The sequence below is a fragment of the Ostrinia furnacalis genome, unplaced genomic scaffold, assembly GCF_004193835.3.
Source record: "Ostrinia furnacalis isolate ACB-3 unplaced genomic scaffold, ASM419383v2 OfSCF3542, whole genome shotgun sequence".
Lineage (NCBI taxonomy): Eukaryota > Metazoa > Arthropoda > Insecta > Lepidoptera > Crambidae > Ostrinia > Ostrinia furnacalis.
The window spans coordinates 339,476-356,260 of record NW_021133781.1 but is presented as its reverse complement, the minus strand read 5'-3'; the positions used below and the strand labels follow the sequence as shown (position 1 = coordinate 356,260).

At 37.3% G+C, this 16,785-nt stretch overlaps 1 protein-coding gene across 1 annotated transcript in view; it reads right to left on the bottom strand.

The window, feature by feature from the left end:
* Positions 1–210: 210 nt before the first annotated feature.
* The window catches only part of Ndf (Nucleosome-destabilizing factor), a 61,643-nt gene continuing 45,068 nt past the window's right edge, over positions 211–16,785 (bottom strand). Inside the window, exons 9-12 of the mRNA XM_028311690.1 lie at positions 8,441–8,584; positions 6,832–7,019; positions 4,439–4,598; positions 211–2,698 (exon numbers count right to left, since the gene is read on the bottom strand). Of these exons, the coding sequence (XP_028167491.1) occupies positions 2,417–2,698; positions 4,439–4,598; positions 6,832–7,019; positions 8,441–8,584 (774 nt within the window). The 3' untranslated portion in view covers positions 211–2,416. The remainder of the gene's footprint in view (positions 2,699–4,438; positions 4,599–6,831; positions 7,020–8,440; positions 8,585–16,785) is intronic.

Here is a 16,785-nt window from a genome sequence, read left to right as displayed (position 1 = left end):
CTTCTACGAGTATTCTGACAACACACATAACTCTATGCTGGCCCGAAGAGACAGCAAAAGCTTTCGTGTTAAACAAACCAGCACATTCTAATACAGGAATAAAACAATACATAATAAATTATAATTATTTATTTACTTCATATGATCATGTCAGTCATTTACACAATGAAATATGAAACAATTTGTTGCTAATGTACAGCATTTTGTATGTAACTACTTTTAATACATTTCACATCAAATAAGTATCATGTTTGTCTTCTACACAACATTTAATTTTTTTACAACACCCTTTTAAATGCTCAATTTTGTTTTTTTTACAACACCCTTTTAAATGCTCAATTTTGTTGTTTAAACTACAGATAGACAAATATAGTCTCTTGGTACAAGAAATTATTCAGGAACAACAACAAAAATTTACAGAGTTATTATGAAGCGTTTAAAATAAAAGCTTTGTGTAACTGATTTAATCTTGAATTAAACAAAACAGATCTTAAAAGTTTAAACTCATACACCCAAACTGTGGCAATACATACAAACATAAATGCAACAAATGTAAGACACTTTGGAAGTTATGTATGTACTAACATTTAAAGTTAATGGTCCTTAACACTACACATAGTGCTCAAACGCACACTTATAAACTAATTTACTTAAAAATGTGCTTGCTCAATTCATTAAGCTAAAATAAGAACTAACTGATATTGGAGAATTATTAAAGAGGTCACAATGATTCTATTAAAATTAGGACAAATAAATCATTAAAACTATTTTTGATTGATAAAAAACTAAGTTGTATAGTTCCAAAGTCCGTTACAAGAAGAATCTCATACTTAATATATTTTACCTATTCTTGTATAATGTGTAACACTAAATTCTTAATCTTCATTTATATTAAATAGATTTCCCTGCGAGAGATAGATTTTATATTTTAAATGTCCTGGCAACACTGAAAAATTGCCATATCTAAAATTAGATATGAATAATGATGATAAAAATCTTTAAAGAAAAATTAAACAAGTATTTGTAAATCGGCATACAAAGTAAAAGGCCAATTCAAAGTGTTGCCAGGATTACATTTTCAGTGCATACAATTAAAACGCAAAATTGTACAGTTACTGTACATTATTTACTCTATTATTTCTAATTTGTCAAAACTTACCCTTGAGACGTCTCCAGCCGCCGAGCCCATGCTGCCGTATCGCAAGCGAGCGCCAACCATATTATACGAACGTTACATAAAGAAGGAAACATAATTCCCACCACATAATTTTAAGCAAGCATTTTTCCTTGAGCAGAAATCATTCCCATTTATTCTAGGGATATACTGAGTACAAACATAAGAACTTATATTAAAAGGTAGCATAATACATTTATTTATACTATAGGACGTTTCATATACAAGCTAGAGTCAAGAAATCCATTCCGCAAAAATGGATTTCACTGAACACAACAGAAAATATGTATCTGTCTATCTACACTTTTTGTTGATAAATGTATGAAGCAATAAATGTTGCAAATATTCTTTTGGACTAACATACATTTTATTTACAATTTGGTCATGTAGAATTTTACGTCAATTGTTATTAAAATAATGAAGAAATCGGCAAACAATGTTATCGCAATATATTGAAATAAAGCCACAAGACATCGCTGCTGACATCCACTGAATTGAAAATAGTGTTTACATACCACCACGTGGGATAGATCAAATTAATAGTATTAATTTCCACTCTTTATTATGCTAAAAAAGCAGTTAATTGCTTTTGTATTGAAAAGAAATGATAATAGCTCAAGATTGCATCAATACATACTACTTTTTCTGTGCTATTTAGTGTATTATGTAATTTTATGAATATCTACTATTGATTAGTTGATGACAGTTGTGGTAATCCTGTTGTGTATAAAAATGATATTGCAAAATTAGGCTTGTTTCAATTTTGTACACTAAAGAGTAAAATAATATACAGATAAAAAAATTGCCACACTGTCAACAGTTTAAGGGATAGCAGAAAGACTGATGTCGCAACATGATACATAATGTTCTAGACCAATAGTAGATTTCATTAAAAATATTAAAATCGTTCGAAAAACATCAATATCCAATTATCAGCTACCACATAAAGTCTAATGCGAATCAAAGTGAAGTAAGCAGAACATGTCACATTAATTGGTGTGCGTGCGCAACCTCATGAAACTTATTCAACATTCATACTTAAGAGTTAAGTAAGCAGAACATCTGTCACATCTTTATGCGCGTGCGCAACTTCATGAAACTTATTCAACACATAGTTCTATAAAACGTCACCTGTACCGTTCAGTCCAGGGGTATACCCTCGGATGCGTCTAGATCAGGTGCAAAAAGATACAGCGCAGCGACGGCAGCGACGGCAGCGAGCGCGGCGATCGCGGCCGGCGATCAGAAGCGCGCTCGGATGTAGACGGCGGCGGCGTCGTGGTTGGCGTAGCCGAGGCGCTTGGCGTGCTTGAAGATCTCGTTGGTGGTCGCCGTCAGCGGCAGCGACTGCTCCAGCGCGTCGCCCAGCCCCAGCGCCAGCTTCAGGTCCTTCTGCATGTGCGACAGCGGCTGGTGCGTCGAGTACATCGACTCGATCATCGCTGCAATTGTACGATTGTTTATATGAGTACACTTTGGCAGTTTTTCTTTTAAAGCAGTGATGGCCAAGAGATCGACCGCAGTCTACCGGTTATCGACGGCGAAGACGATTTTGATAGTCCGCGAGAGTTAAATAAACTGAACAGAATTCACTTGCAGTCGAACCGCAAGAAATATTTTCGAGCATAAGTAGACCTCACAGGTAAAAAGTTTGGCCTCCCCTGCTTTAGAGCCTACGTTAAAACTCGTGCGGAAGCACGCGCGTTGGTCTGATTTGAAAAGTAGTACATATTATGAGCAGCACAGTGTGACGCGAACCCATGCGACGGGTTTCCATTGTGCACGGTAGGGGTGGGCTCACGATGCCACAACGCTAAGCGAGCGCACGCTCATCTAGTCGACAGTGACACGCGAAGTAAGTGTGAGCAAACCCTTAAAGTACACACATATATGCACTATGCGAGCTGTCCTCTCGTTCTTGCAACTACTGTGTAGTAGCCAGAATTTACAGCTTAACCGCCAATATGAGCTGCTAAAGGTCNACGATTTTGGTAGTCCGCAAGAGTTAAATAAACTGAACAGAATTCACTTGCAGTCGAACCGAAAGAAATATTTTAGAGCATAAGTAGACCTCACAGGTAAAAAGTTTGGCCACTCCTATTTTAGAGCCTACGTTAAAACTCGTGCGGAAGCACGCGCGTTGGTCTGATTTGAAAAGTAGTACATATTATGAGCAGTTCAGTGTGGCACGAACCCATGCGACCCATTATGCACGGTAGAAGTGGGCTCACGATGCCACAACGCTAAGCGAGCGCACGCTCATCTAGTGCGGTCGACAGTGACACGCGAAGTAAGTGTAAGCAAACCTCTAAAGTTCACACACGTATGCACTATGCGAGCTACCCTCTCGTTCTCACCGCTGCAACTACTGTGTAGTAGCCAGAATCTACAGCTTGACCGCCGCTAAAGGTCGGCCTGGTTGAGGCCGGCGCGGTCANGAATTTCATAATTTATTGTGTAAGTTAAAAAATAATTGAGATAGATTTTTTTCCTTATTTTTCCTAAAGTAGTCATGACTATGTCCATCCTGTGGCGTCGGCTTATCCTTGAATTTTGGGACACGTTGTATACATAGTTGGTCAGGGAATTTTGAAAAAAATGTCAGGGAAAGTCAGGGAAAAGTCAGGGAATTTTTTCGAACATTTGCAGTGGACACCCTGAGGCAGTACTCGTTCGTTTATAAGCCCACAAAAGGCAAACGAATACTTTAAAAACTACAAACAACTCGAACAATTCGAAGTTGTGAGTACACATGCCTCTAGCCTACATAACGAGGTAATAAATATTGTTTTACCGAGCACTTTTAACAGTGAATTAACGCACAAGTTNATCTTTTGACACCACACCACTCAATAAACGAAAAAAAACTAGTGATGGGCCGACTATGGTCTTTGCCGACTAACCGACTAGCCGACTAATCGGTTTTCAAATTGCCGATTAGTCGGCCGACTAATCGGCAATGCCGATCATTCTAATACCTACTTGTCCGAATAATAATATCTAGATTTCTCAAAGAAATATAAATATCTAGATTTCTAAAGAGATAAATATAACTTCTTGAGAAATGAGATTTCTTTAATATGAGAAAATTTAAAAAGCAACATTACAATCAACTAACAGTACCTACCTAAGGTAGATGTCATATTTTTCGACGGCGCATCCTAGTCCTGCTGGACTAGGATGCGCGCCGTGATATTATTCTTATATCGACGTCAAAATGCATGGGAAAAATTGCGCTTATCGCGGCACGCATCCTAGGCCCACTGAGTCCTCTCCACCCTCCACGGTGATGGTCAGCGAGCTGAGGGCGTCCACCTGTATAGCACGGGCTACCACCACCGTCGGATAGGCCGGGCTAGCCATACAGGTGGGCAATTGCCGGGACGGACTATGATAGTTGATGGCGTTGCCATAGTTCTTGACACTAAGGCGATCTCAGGGGTTGTTTATGTGGGTATTCCTCATCCTTCCGATAAGAGGAGCCCCACATAATCTAACATTATTGCCGATTATAATCGGCATATTTTGCCGAATAGTCGTCACTAGTCGGCCGACTACAAATGATGCCGAATAGTCGGCTTTCCCGACTAGTCGGCGACTAGTCGGCCCATCTCTAAAAAAAACTCATAAAACTCATTTATTTATGCAAGTAAACTTTTAAAAAGCACTTAAACGTCCCAACTACTGCTTCAGAACAATAAATGGGCCAGTGCTGAGAAGAAGCAGCGCAAGAAACTAATTCATTTGAAGGAGCCCTTAGAAGGAGAAATTGGACAAAGCTCGTGTGTTACCACGCGCCGTTACGGATAGTGCCATCCACGCGCCCCACTTTTGGTCGAGGGTAGTGCGGGGAGTTTGATCCAAGCATCAGTCGCGAAAATATTGTAGTGTGCGTGTGCAGTAATGGGTAATTAGCGTATACCGATAACACTCAAACATTAGCGGATGCACACAAACTATTAACGATAAGGACGAATGGTGGAGCGCGCTTTTCGTGGATGGCACTACCTATAGCTGATGAACCGGGGGTATCCGACTGCCCGGGACCGGTCTCTCTGAAAGACTCCAGATGACACTGTCTGATATTGGCTGGTAGACAGCTAGACCGTATCGTGGCCTACATAACCACTCCTAGCCCCCAAACCAGTGAGAGAAAAAAGGGAGTTTGGAAAGCGACAAAAAGAATTATTCAATAAACTGTTCCACACACAACAATATTGTCTCCATGATTCTTTTATCATATGATAAATTAATTCCCAAGCCAGAATAATTATTTCAAGTCCATGTTAACGAACACATCGCAGGCACGGAAGAAATCACTGTTAGATACAAATAAAGAAAATTAGTAAATAAAATAAATAGCAAAGAAACCAGAAACTGAAAAAACATATTTCCATTATGCCTTGTTTTTACTACTTTTCTGTCTTGAGTAAAAATACGTAACGTATGAAAATTTGGGGTTTTTTTTTTTTTCAAGTATTTCATGCCGTCTTGGTGCTATAAGTATTTATCTAATTTGGACGGTCGGATTTGACTGCTGACACTTTTCTCTTACCTCTTACTAATTAATGAAATAAGCTATAAATTATTTAAAAGATTCATTAAAAACTGGTGATTTTACTATTAAAATACACTCACTTATGGATTGAAGATGTGGAAATACATGCAAGTTCTAAAGAAATAACTCACTAGCCTAAAGTGGCACCACCTTAATTTTAACCGTAACTATAACCGGTGTTTTTGTATGCACATTGACACATTTTTGACGTTCGTTATAGTTAATGTAAGTTGGTGCAACTCAGGGTAAGTTTTTACAAAAAAGGGGTGACTAAAGCCTTCAGAAAGAGTGACGATTCATGCATATCACACACACAGAAACATAGCTGTATAAATAGTGCGTTTTTATTTGTTGAAGCCATACCAAAAATGATAACACAGCTTAAAAATGTATGCTTTAGAGTTTAGACATTAAAATGAGTAAGATAATAAAAACAAGATAATAATGAATAGGCTAGTATCCTAAAAAAAATTTTAGTATAAAATAATATTGAAGACGTATATTTTTAATTGTCAATCAAACAAATAATTACAAAGTTATAGTGCGTTGAAGTTCCGCGCGACGTCACAGTGCTGCACTTTTACGCACTCACTGACGTCACGGACTTTTTTTTTAGAACTTTGCCAAGCTTTATCTCTTTACATTTTCATTAGTTTTAAAAAATGAAAAATACGTGTCGAGTAGTTTTTGATAAGTTAAATGACGGACTAATTAAAACTCTTGCTTTTTTACCCACGAAACATCCCTAATGAATCACTGGTTTTGGAATTCTCAACGAAAAAAAACTTCTAACTTCTCATACAGTAAGATGAAATCTAACTGTGAATATGGATGGTACTGTGGAATATATTTGTGGTGGATATCTGTTATTGGCTTTCCATAGTGTTAAGTGTCTAATGTTACATTGAAAACTGTAAGCTGTTGATGTCCCTAATAAATAAATAAATAATTATTTGTCTGTCCCTATAGTCCTTATACTGAATCCTCGACTATATTATCTTAAAATTTGATCTAATGGTATAGCTATTAATTGCCACAGATCGTTATCACTCTAAATTCAACATCATCAAACCAAAAGCAAGTATCGTGCGAGCTATGCTATCGAGTGCAAGTGTCAGCGGGCAAGTTTCCTCGCGCCAGCAACTGGAGAAGCTGACTACTACCAAGGTAAAAGGAGTTCTTGCTCATCGCCTTGAAGCACGACTGGCAGTCGTCGAACAGCGAGCGGTCGCCGGCCGCCAGGATGATCAGCGTGCCCTCCTCCGCTTGTGTCTTCGAGCCTTGGATCTGGGGACAACACAGCAACACTTCAGCAATTTTAGAAGCTACATAACTTAAAAAAAAATGAAACCGACTTCAAATGCGTGAACACAAATAATAACTATTCAACAAAAAAATAATCGTTCAAATTGGTTCATAATCGGCGGAGATATTGCATATAAAAAAGTTCATCCCCAATTTTCCACCCTTGGGGGTGAAATATTTTCTTCAAATTCGCATGAAATCACCCTTTTAATAATACCTATTCAACAAAAAAATAATCGTTCAAATTGGTTTATAATCGGCGGAGATATTGCGTATAAAAAAGTTCATCCCCAATTTTCCACCCTTGGGGGTTGTTTTTTTTATTATTAAATTTAAATGGGACCACCCTTGAGGTATTACCTTACCTATACGCCGAAAAAAGATTTGTTCAAATCGGTTCATAATTGGCGGAGTTATCGCGTAACAAACATAGAAAAAAAAAACATACGGGTCGAATTGAGAACCTCCTCCTTTTTTTGAAGTCGGTTGAAAATCAAAATCAGAGATATATTTTATTCAATTGGTGGCACTTATGAACTGCTACAGAGGTGGAATTGTGTAAAGCAATCGTAATCATTTGATAGTTCATAACGTACGATTATTCTGTCAAACGCTTTGTTTAACTGACTTTATCGTACGTTATGAACTGTCAAATGATTACGATTGCTTTACACAATTCCACCTCTGAGATCATCATCATCAGGGTCATTTAGTCTTCACTATGGGAGCATGACAAACTTTAAAATTTACTCTATCTCAGGACTTCCTAAACTTTTTTTTACTGTGACACCCTTGGGAATTTGCCATTTTTATAGGACGACCCAGGGCGTCGCAACGCACAGTTTGAAAAGCCCTGTAGGTCTATACAAGTGGCACTTTTTGATCTAATTTAAAATCGAATCCATTCACGAAGCGATGTAACTCCATACTAATAACGGCCTTTCGACCGTCTTTTGACTGCAACTGTGATGTTTTGCCACTTGTCTATGGGGGGTTGCTCTATCTATACCTTACGAGCGAAAGTATGGAATCACCCCGTTGTGTTTTGTTCCAAGCCATTTTAAGAACTGAATGACTATGTAGGTATGTATATCATTTTTATTTATCTTCTACTAGCTGACCCGGCTAACTTTGTTCCGCCTTAATGGCAATAAATAAGCAGACTTTTTTTTTATTATTTCGAATGGGATAAAAAGTATCCTATGTCCTTCTCCAGGCTCTAAACTACCTCCCTGACAATTTTCAGCTAAATCGGTTCAGCCGTTCTTGAGTTATAAGTGGAGTAACTAACACGACTTTCTTTTATATAGATTATAGTCATTTAGTTCTTACGATCGCTCGGAACAAGTAGGGTTATTCCATACTTTTGCTCGCGAGTGTAGTTGTGTTTGATGTTTACTAACCTGTGCCTCCAGGTATCTGCCGCCCTTCCCGCTGATGGCCTCGACAATGTCGTGTGAGGTGTCAGCGTCAATCGACGTCATTTCCACGTAGCCCTTCGACTCCAGCGTCGGGCAGTGCAGCACTCCGCAGTTGCCAAACACCATCTGGAAAACAATGCTTTTGTGTTCAACTAAACCGACAAAAAACCAATGGAAAAGTCAAAAGCCATTTAAACTTAATGTAGTGTAGACGGGCTCTCCACCATGCGATACGTATGAAGGAATACGAAGAAATTGCTAGGACATCTTTAAATCGTGATAGGTCTTTATCTACAATGGGGCTCAGGAATTCAGGATCGACGTGCCTTCCGAAACAGTAACTAACCTATGTCACGAGGAATTCCAACAGCAACAGATCATGCACTACTCAAAAATAAATAATGCTTAATCCAAAAAAAGGATGCCTTTGGAAATTCGGTTGAAGCGATCGTACAAAATCCGAGGTAAAATTTTCCTCAATTTTTGCCATCGCACCTGGAATTAGTTATCAATTCAGTGTGTTTATACATGGCGCGGATGGAAATAAAGCGGGCCAGTGCTGGGTACTCGCGTAAAGGTCGCGCAGGTAATAAAGGGCGGCTTCATGTTCTAATGGGCTGACCTTTGCGAGAGTATTTATTATTATGGGTGCCCATCCCAAAGCGCTGATTAAAATGTTTATTTATAAACTTTTTCTGTTTTATCGCATATTTTTGACATATTATCCTCATGTTAACCCATTATAGACTAGCGGTCCCATATGGTACCACTTTTTTGTGTGTTTTAATTTGGCTCAATACATTAACACGTGAAAAGATGCAGTGCTCTGATTGATGCAAATCGTAGCCAATAGATATGGTCTATGCTAATAGGAATAAAAATTGACAGTTATTCTTTTCAGTTGTGTGTAATTGATGATTGATGTGAGCGCATCAAAATTTTCTCTTAAAAATTGACGCGCCATAAAAGTAAGTGATCATATTTTTTTTGTGTGATAGTGAAATACTTATTTTGTTACAATCTTGTATTTTCCATAAGTGCTTTTATTGTGAAATGGTGTAAAATTACGTCGATAGGTAATAATAATGGGAAATATTGTATGTCAAAATTACTGGTACCGTACGGTACCGCTAGCCGCTTACCGTGTCTTTTTAATTATTTTATGATTTTTAGTTTTTACTGTATTTATTGGGAATTATGTGATATATTCAATGGTATATATGGTATACAGGAAGATAAAGTAAAATAGTTTCCTATACTTTACAAAACCATGGGTTTTTATTTATTTTAGATGTAACTTTCACAAACATTGGCAGTTTTGGAGGACGATGAAGGTCCCAAGACGAAGCAGAAATTTATANAGTTTGACAACAAGAGTCACAAAAACAGAAGTGAGAAACAGACTACGAGCTTGTATTAGAAGACGGGGCTCACAGTTTGAGCAGGACTTAAAATAATGTACCTAGATAAAATTAGGTGATACAATTATTATTAAAATACTAAGTTTTTCATTTATTGAGACCCAAGAACAGTTGTTAGTGTGACTTTTTTATTTATTTATTTTTTTATGAAAGTATCTTACTAGACGTTTAAATTCAAATAAAAAAATAATTAAGTAGTTTTTGTTAAACACCTGTACCTTTTTGAATAGCTAATGAATCAAGGAACTAAATTCTGTAATTTGTACACAACATTCCATACATTTTTTCTTGGAAATTCTTCGTTTAATTACCTAAAACATATTTTTTTTGCAAAATAATACATGGTTTTTTAGCTTTTACTTGAGTAATGACGATTCTTTCTTGCAAATTTTAATTTAAAATGTCAATCTTATTATTTAGCTATACGAATACAACAAAAAAGTTAACATAATTCCGTATTCTTCATTACAAGGGTACATTTTAACATAAAAACTGGAGATTTTAAAAAAAATACTTAAATCTTGAATAACTTTGAAATGAACAAGTTTCGGACATGGTGTTATATGACTTAAATGACTGCAAATAAGCTCTACTTTAACCCCTTTCAAGGAATGTATCGCTTTACCTGTCACCCTGTATAAAACAAATAAAATCTTTAGTATACAAAAAATAAGGGGCGTTCATTCCAAACAAACAAAAGGCTATAGAATGTGGATTTAGGTCGGACTCGTGCCTTACAATGAATTATAAAGGATTTGCAAGATTATTGTTCAAATTCTACTACCGTTTTTGAACTTGAAGATAAGTTTTTAAACTGTACGTTCTTGGAAATATATTAAAAGATTTAAAAGCTTTCTGTTGAGGAAACAGATAATTCCAGGAAAATAGGTATACGCATCGAAAAACACTGGCAAATGTCCCGAGACGTCGGCTATCGAATCGCTGCAACTGTTTTGATAGCTCAAGATTTGAAGCGTTTGATGGGCTATTACTTAGAACGTTAACAAATTAAGACATTCCGTGTTCATGATGCTTGCGCACGTAAACACTTAGAACAAGAAACGAAATAATTCGAAATTATGTCGGCCGTTTGGTGTAGTGGTTCAGAACGGACTACTATGCCGATAGGTCCCGGGTTCGATTCCCGGCCGGGCAGAAATTGAAATGATGAATTTTAATTTCTGTGACGGGTCTGGGTGTAAATATGTATAATATGTATGTATTTAATAAAAAAATAATAAAAAAAAAAGTATATAAGTAGTATATCCGTTAAGCTATAGCACCCATAACACAAGCATTAAGTTGCTTACTTTGGGGCTAGCTGGCGCTGTGTGAAATTGTCCAAAGATCAAAAAAAAAAAATTCAATTCTACATAATTATAGAATACATGAAGTATAAATTAAACAAGATTGATTAGAATACTACACAAAGTATAGTAGTGTTAACATTTACATTAAATTAAATGTGCGTCATACAAAACGTCGTTGTATATTTATCTAGTGTTCGAAGCGCATTTTTTAATAACAACAACATTATGAAAAAAATTTACTGATATCTAGGTCATTGCTTCAAAGTTAATAAATGTTTGCCTATATTACGTTTATCGAGTTTTATCTTTGTTCAGTATTTTAGCCAAATGGACGTACGCGATTCTGTGATAAATATGAGCGTGGGCGTCGATCACGTGAGCCGAATTGTCAAACGGAAGCCGGAAAATTCGATGGATTCTAATTTAATTTATATAAATTATATTAAACTACCACATTTATAACTCACTGTAGTAACATTCCAGATTGAATTTTATTATACCTACGCTGAATATCCTTCCTTATGAATATTTCTACACTGTCATGATACCTATTGTTAATGCCAGTTACAGAAACGCTATCAACGGCTGAATACAAAATTATTGGCACAAGGTTTTCACGCTTCAATTACAGCTTGTGTATTGTAAATACATTTTTTCAATTAGGATTTAGTTAGCACGTTTGTTAGATATGAGGTTCACATTATTTTCCTGTTTCCACGACAGTTCCAATACTATAATGATGATTTAATTTAACTTTGTCAATTCCATAGTTTGGTCGATGGTTTTGCTACTGGAATCAGATAATAAGCCATCTGCCTTGAACATTCATACCTGCGAGGGGCGATCAATAGTGCGATCTATTCAAGGAGCATTCGCCAGTTCATTCAGACCGTCTCGAACATTCCAAATAGTGACGCACCGCGGTTATCAACGGTGGAGTCAGTAGACCACGGCTTTTCGAGACGATTGTATAGTGTCGTGTTTAGATTCAATGACCGTTACTGGACCAATGTGAGATAACAGATGTTCCATTAAGCCGTCGTTGTTCGGAAATTCTGGGTCCGATTCCCAGGAATGACACACGTTTTTGAATTTATTCACAATTTGGTTAGGGCTTTGAATTGCAAGGCTTCTTCAAGAAATCTAGTTGTCAATAAAACTGTGCTTCGGAAAACACACTAAAAATTAAAGACTCTACAGATTGAGTTGTTTCAGCCAAATGACGTCCACTGCTGGACAAAGGCCTCCCCCAAGGTTTTCCACAATGAACGGTCCTGCGCTGCCCGCACAGATTGAGTATCATAAATGTTTCTTCCAAAATTACATCAATTCTCACGATGAGGTGTAAAACGCTGGAAGTTTGTTAAAAAGATAAATCGCATAACAGTTACGTCAGAAGATCCCACTCCTGGTGGCATATCATCGGTTTTAATTTTACTTAATGTTTCGTTGAGAAATAATTCATGAATAATTAAACGTGCACCAGCAAGCGATACCAAGATAGAAAATGTCAAAGATCAGAATGTTATAATTAATGTAATCGCCCAGACGAAGCTAATGGAACCCCTGGTGTAATATAACTCGAGTCTGTGCATAATGTTCGCCACTAAACAATAAAGTCTGAATGCGGCTTAGCGGCAGTTCGACTTTGAGCAACTTACGAGGTCATAACAATAATAAACGAAAGACTATTATGTTTATTTATCCTCATACTAAAGGCAGGAAGGCATTGTCAAACCTGTGACATCAAGAGAGTCGATATCTCTCTGAAATGTCTTTGAGGTTTTGGTCTGAAAACGCAATAAATCTTGAATTTTTCGCTATTATTTATTCTCTGGAATAATTTTCCGTTTTTTCCAGAGTTTAATAGTTCTAATTAATATGTATACACTTGTAGTAAACTGTAATTGAAACATAAGACGACGGCTTGCCTAGACCTTCATCTAAAAAACTGGCGCGCCCCCAGGGAGGCGTAGCAACACGCAAAGGGGGGCGAATACGGGCTGTCTGAAATTACCTACCTACCTATCTAGACAAAGATAAATAGCTAGATTAAAGTTAGGCCACCGTAAAGACTGCCAGGGGGCTTGGGAGTTTCTGTTTGCGCAACATCTGTTATGTGGCAAAGTTTGCTCTTTTACTGCATAGCAACTACGACTCGCTAGGCAAGGTAAACAGGCGCACCGGAGACGCTGCAGGATGGCGGTATAAATAGAACGCACCTGACCGATCCAACGACCGGGTAACCCACTCGTATCCCGCCTGGCGTAGTCACTTTGTGACAGAATAGATAGTTAAGCTACCTTCTACATTATCTTAACCCTGTTCAAAGATTGATATCTAACTAATTTATCAGGTAGGACTTACCTGCTCTACTGAACTCTAAAATTATACTGTTTCAAAAAAACAATTATGGGCATATTGACCCCTTGCCCAAATTATTCCGTATATGACGTATGTAGGTAGGTACTAGGTACACGTTAAGTACGAAGATAAGTAATAATTACAAGTATACGGTGCATGAAACAGATGTTTTAATGTACACTCCTATTCGGTAAACAAAAATATTATTCAATTACAAAACTGAAAAACTTACAATGCACTAACGAATTAACATCACAACAAAATATACCGTGGGTTTGCGTCAGTACAAACTACGTACAACCACAGAATAATAATAAATACTTCGTACAGAAGATTTTCTTCGCGAAGGTATTTAAAAAAATGTATGCTCAATGACGTTAACAATATGGTGTAATTTAGCTTGTCTCAAGAGTCGAGCACCATTTTGTTGACGAACGTCAGTGATCGGTACTGCGCCGAAGACATAGGGCTGACTTCGGTAAAATGATGTGTGACGTGAGGTGCCAAACTGCGAAAAATGGCGGAGGAAATACATGAATAAGCATGTATTATATTTTGAGTTTCTAATATTATTCAGGCAGTTAAAAAATACTGCAGAGTATTAATTGCACCACCGTTTTTACATATGGTTTATTGTCTTTACAATGCAAATGGGTGAAGAATACGTGCGTGCGTCAATACTCGCTCGTGATTGTCCTGTCGATTTGGTATCTCAGGAGGGGTAGTCGCGCGTGTTTTGTTTTCGATGCAAACTCGCGGAGATGAACAGGCCTGGTACAACGTACAACAAAGATAGATAAAACCTATGTTTAACAAACTTTGGAAAGAGTGCCACAAGCGAACTGGTGCAGACATGATAAACGCAGATAACCGGAGGCCCTGCACTCCGCAACGGAATCTATTGTTCGACTCTATCATCTCTGTTATTCAGATCGGAGTGCTGGCACGTGTGAGAGAGACGGTAATCTTATCATGTAACAACGTATTTCTGAATAGACCTTTTAAGTGCGAACGCACCGTGACGCCCAAGTAACATAGAGCTGGACGGTGCTTTTCTTATCTGCGAAAACAATGGAACTACGAGAATATTCATAGGAACTAACAGTACCTAAGTAAATCAAAGATCGAAGCTCTGAAAACGTCGAAGTTATCCAGAATAGGAACGCTCGACTTGATCCGAACGACCCACTTCTACTGTAACAATCGCATATAGAAACGAACTTGTACTTATATGGAGGATTGTTCTGTTGCTGATACCATCAAAACAATGGCCGAAGAGATTGTACAACAGCCACTCCACGTCGTAATAAAAGCCACGGCCACTTTCTCGGTTCAATCGTCTAAATGTGAGATCATAATCATGAGCGAAGTCTTTGTGGGCATATAAAGCATGCCTCAGTCTATCCTGCAAATGCAAGAACTGTAATGCACTGGAAAAGTAAAATAGCCCGACCCGCAATGCGTTGCAGATTTAGTTCACCCTCAATAATCTTTTAACTAGCAATAGAAACGTTAATACAAAAACTGAAAATGAGACAGTCGAATTCTATTGAAAGTTCCATTAGGATATGTTTTTGATGGCAGCATCGGCATTATCCTGCGCTATGAGTAACTAAAACATTCTTTATCAGATATTCGCGAACAGAATCAGCGGCAAGTTTATAATTAACTGGGTTAGTGGAAGCACTTAATTGAATTGAAACACTAATGTTAGTCTTACTTCATCGGTTTGTAGAATATGTGCATAATCTTACGTCACACAATCAAAATACACATTTTTTTTGTAATACTTATTTGTGTAATGAAATAAAAATAGGTCATCTAACTCAGCAGTGCCGATTTCTTATTACCGGCCGGTGATATAACATGGCGNTTTTCCAGATTACAGGTAGAATAATTTTTTTAATGCTTGTATAGCATTATGTAGACCATAATTATCAACACATTTCAAAAAAACAAAAATCTGATACTTTAAGAAAACTCAGTCTATAATGGGTTAAATGCGTGTCTGTATGCAACACGTGGTTATTGAAATTGCAAATGATGCTTTAATATCTTAATATTATTTTTCCTCCTTTTAGCGCTAGGTTGTTCTTTTTTATTTTAGTAATTACGTGTTATTATAGCCTGTAATGTTTTGAAAAAAAAAAAGAACCGTATATGACGACAATACAAATTACGAAAATATAGAGGTGTTTTGCCGGTCCAGGCGTAAATTGAGTTTTTTTTTTGGTGTGACGACTGCATCCAGCTGCTATAACCGAGCACGGAACCGCAGTTTCCTGCGTCTGCACCCCGTTCCATTAACAATCTGCACGCGCACGAATCGCGTAACATTTTTAAATATGGATTTGTAATAGTGCGAACATCGCCGAAGGTCGTGTTTTACAGCTTCCCCCAAGTAAACATCGTAAATGTTGCATACCCGCTTTGCGATTCCTTGAACGCCCATGTATCATCGTACTACGAAACTTGGTACTTTCGATATGGATTGATATACCCTTAAACTTTTATGGGTCAACAAATACTGCAGATTTATAGGTCGTCTTGTTTATGCCTAAAATATCTCTTTTATCTTTCAGCTACTGTTTTTTATTTAGATTATATGTTCATGATATTGCATGGAAATTGTGACTCATATTTTAAAAGAGCGATTGATGCATGATGGATTATGATGAGGTAGTATTTCCATGCCAGAGGCGTACAGGTTGTCAAATGACTGACTGCGACTTAGGAACCCCATCAATCAAAATATGTAGTAAAGATCGTATTCGTACGTAAGGGCTGATTTTTCAATCATCGGATAACTTTTAACTGAAGAATAAAATTGTCAAATTGCCAAATTTATTTTTCAGTTAAAAGTTAACCAGCGATTAAAAAATCAGCCCTAAGTCAGATAAATTTTGTTTCTATCACTATCTGAGTCACGCCTATTCAAATCACAGAAATTAAGTGATCCACCACTATTCAATGTGGAGTCACAGAATCTTGAAATGACTTCATTGACTTACAGTCATTGACTTATGACTGATTTAACTACCTTAGCCAACTCAGGGAATCATTAGTGTCCTGCGTCAATATACACACACAGGCCTATTTCTATTTATTTATATTAACCGGCAGACAGTGGTGACTGAGTTTGTTGGGGCACTTCTTATCAGCACTTGCCAAATGTTGGTCTCGAAGCGCTGGTAGGGTAAAAAGATTATGAGACATGTAGAGGCTCCTTAAG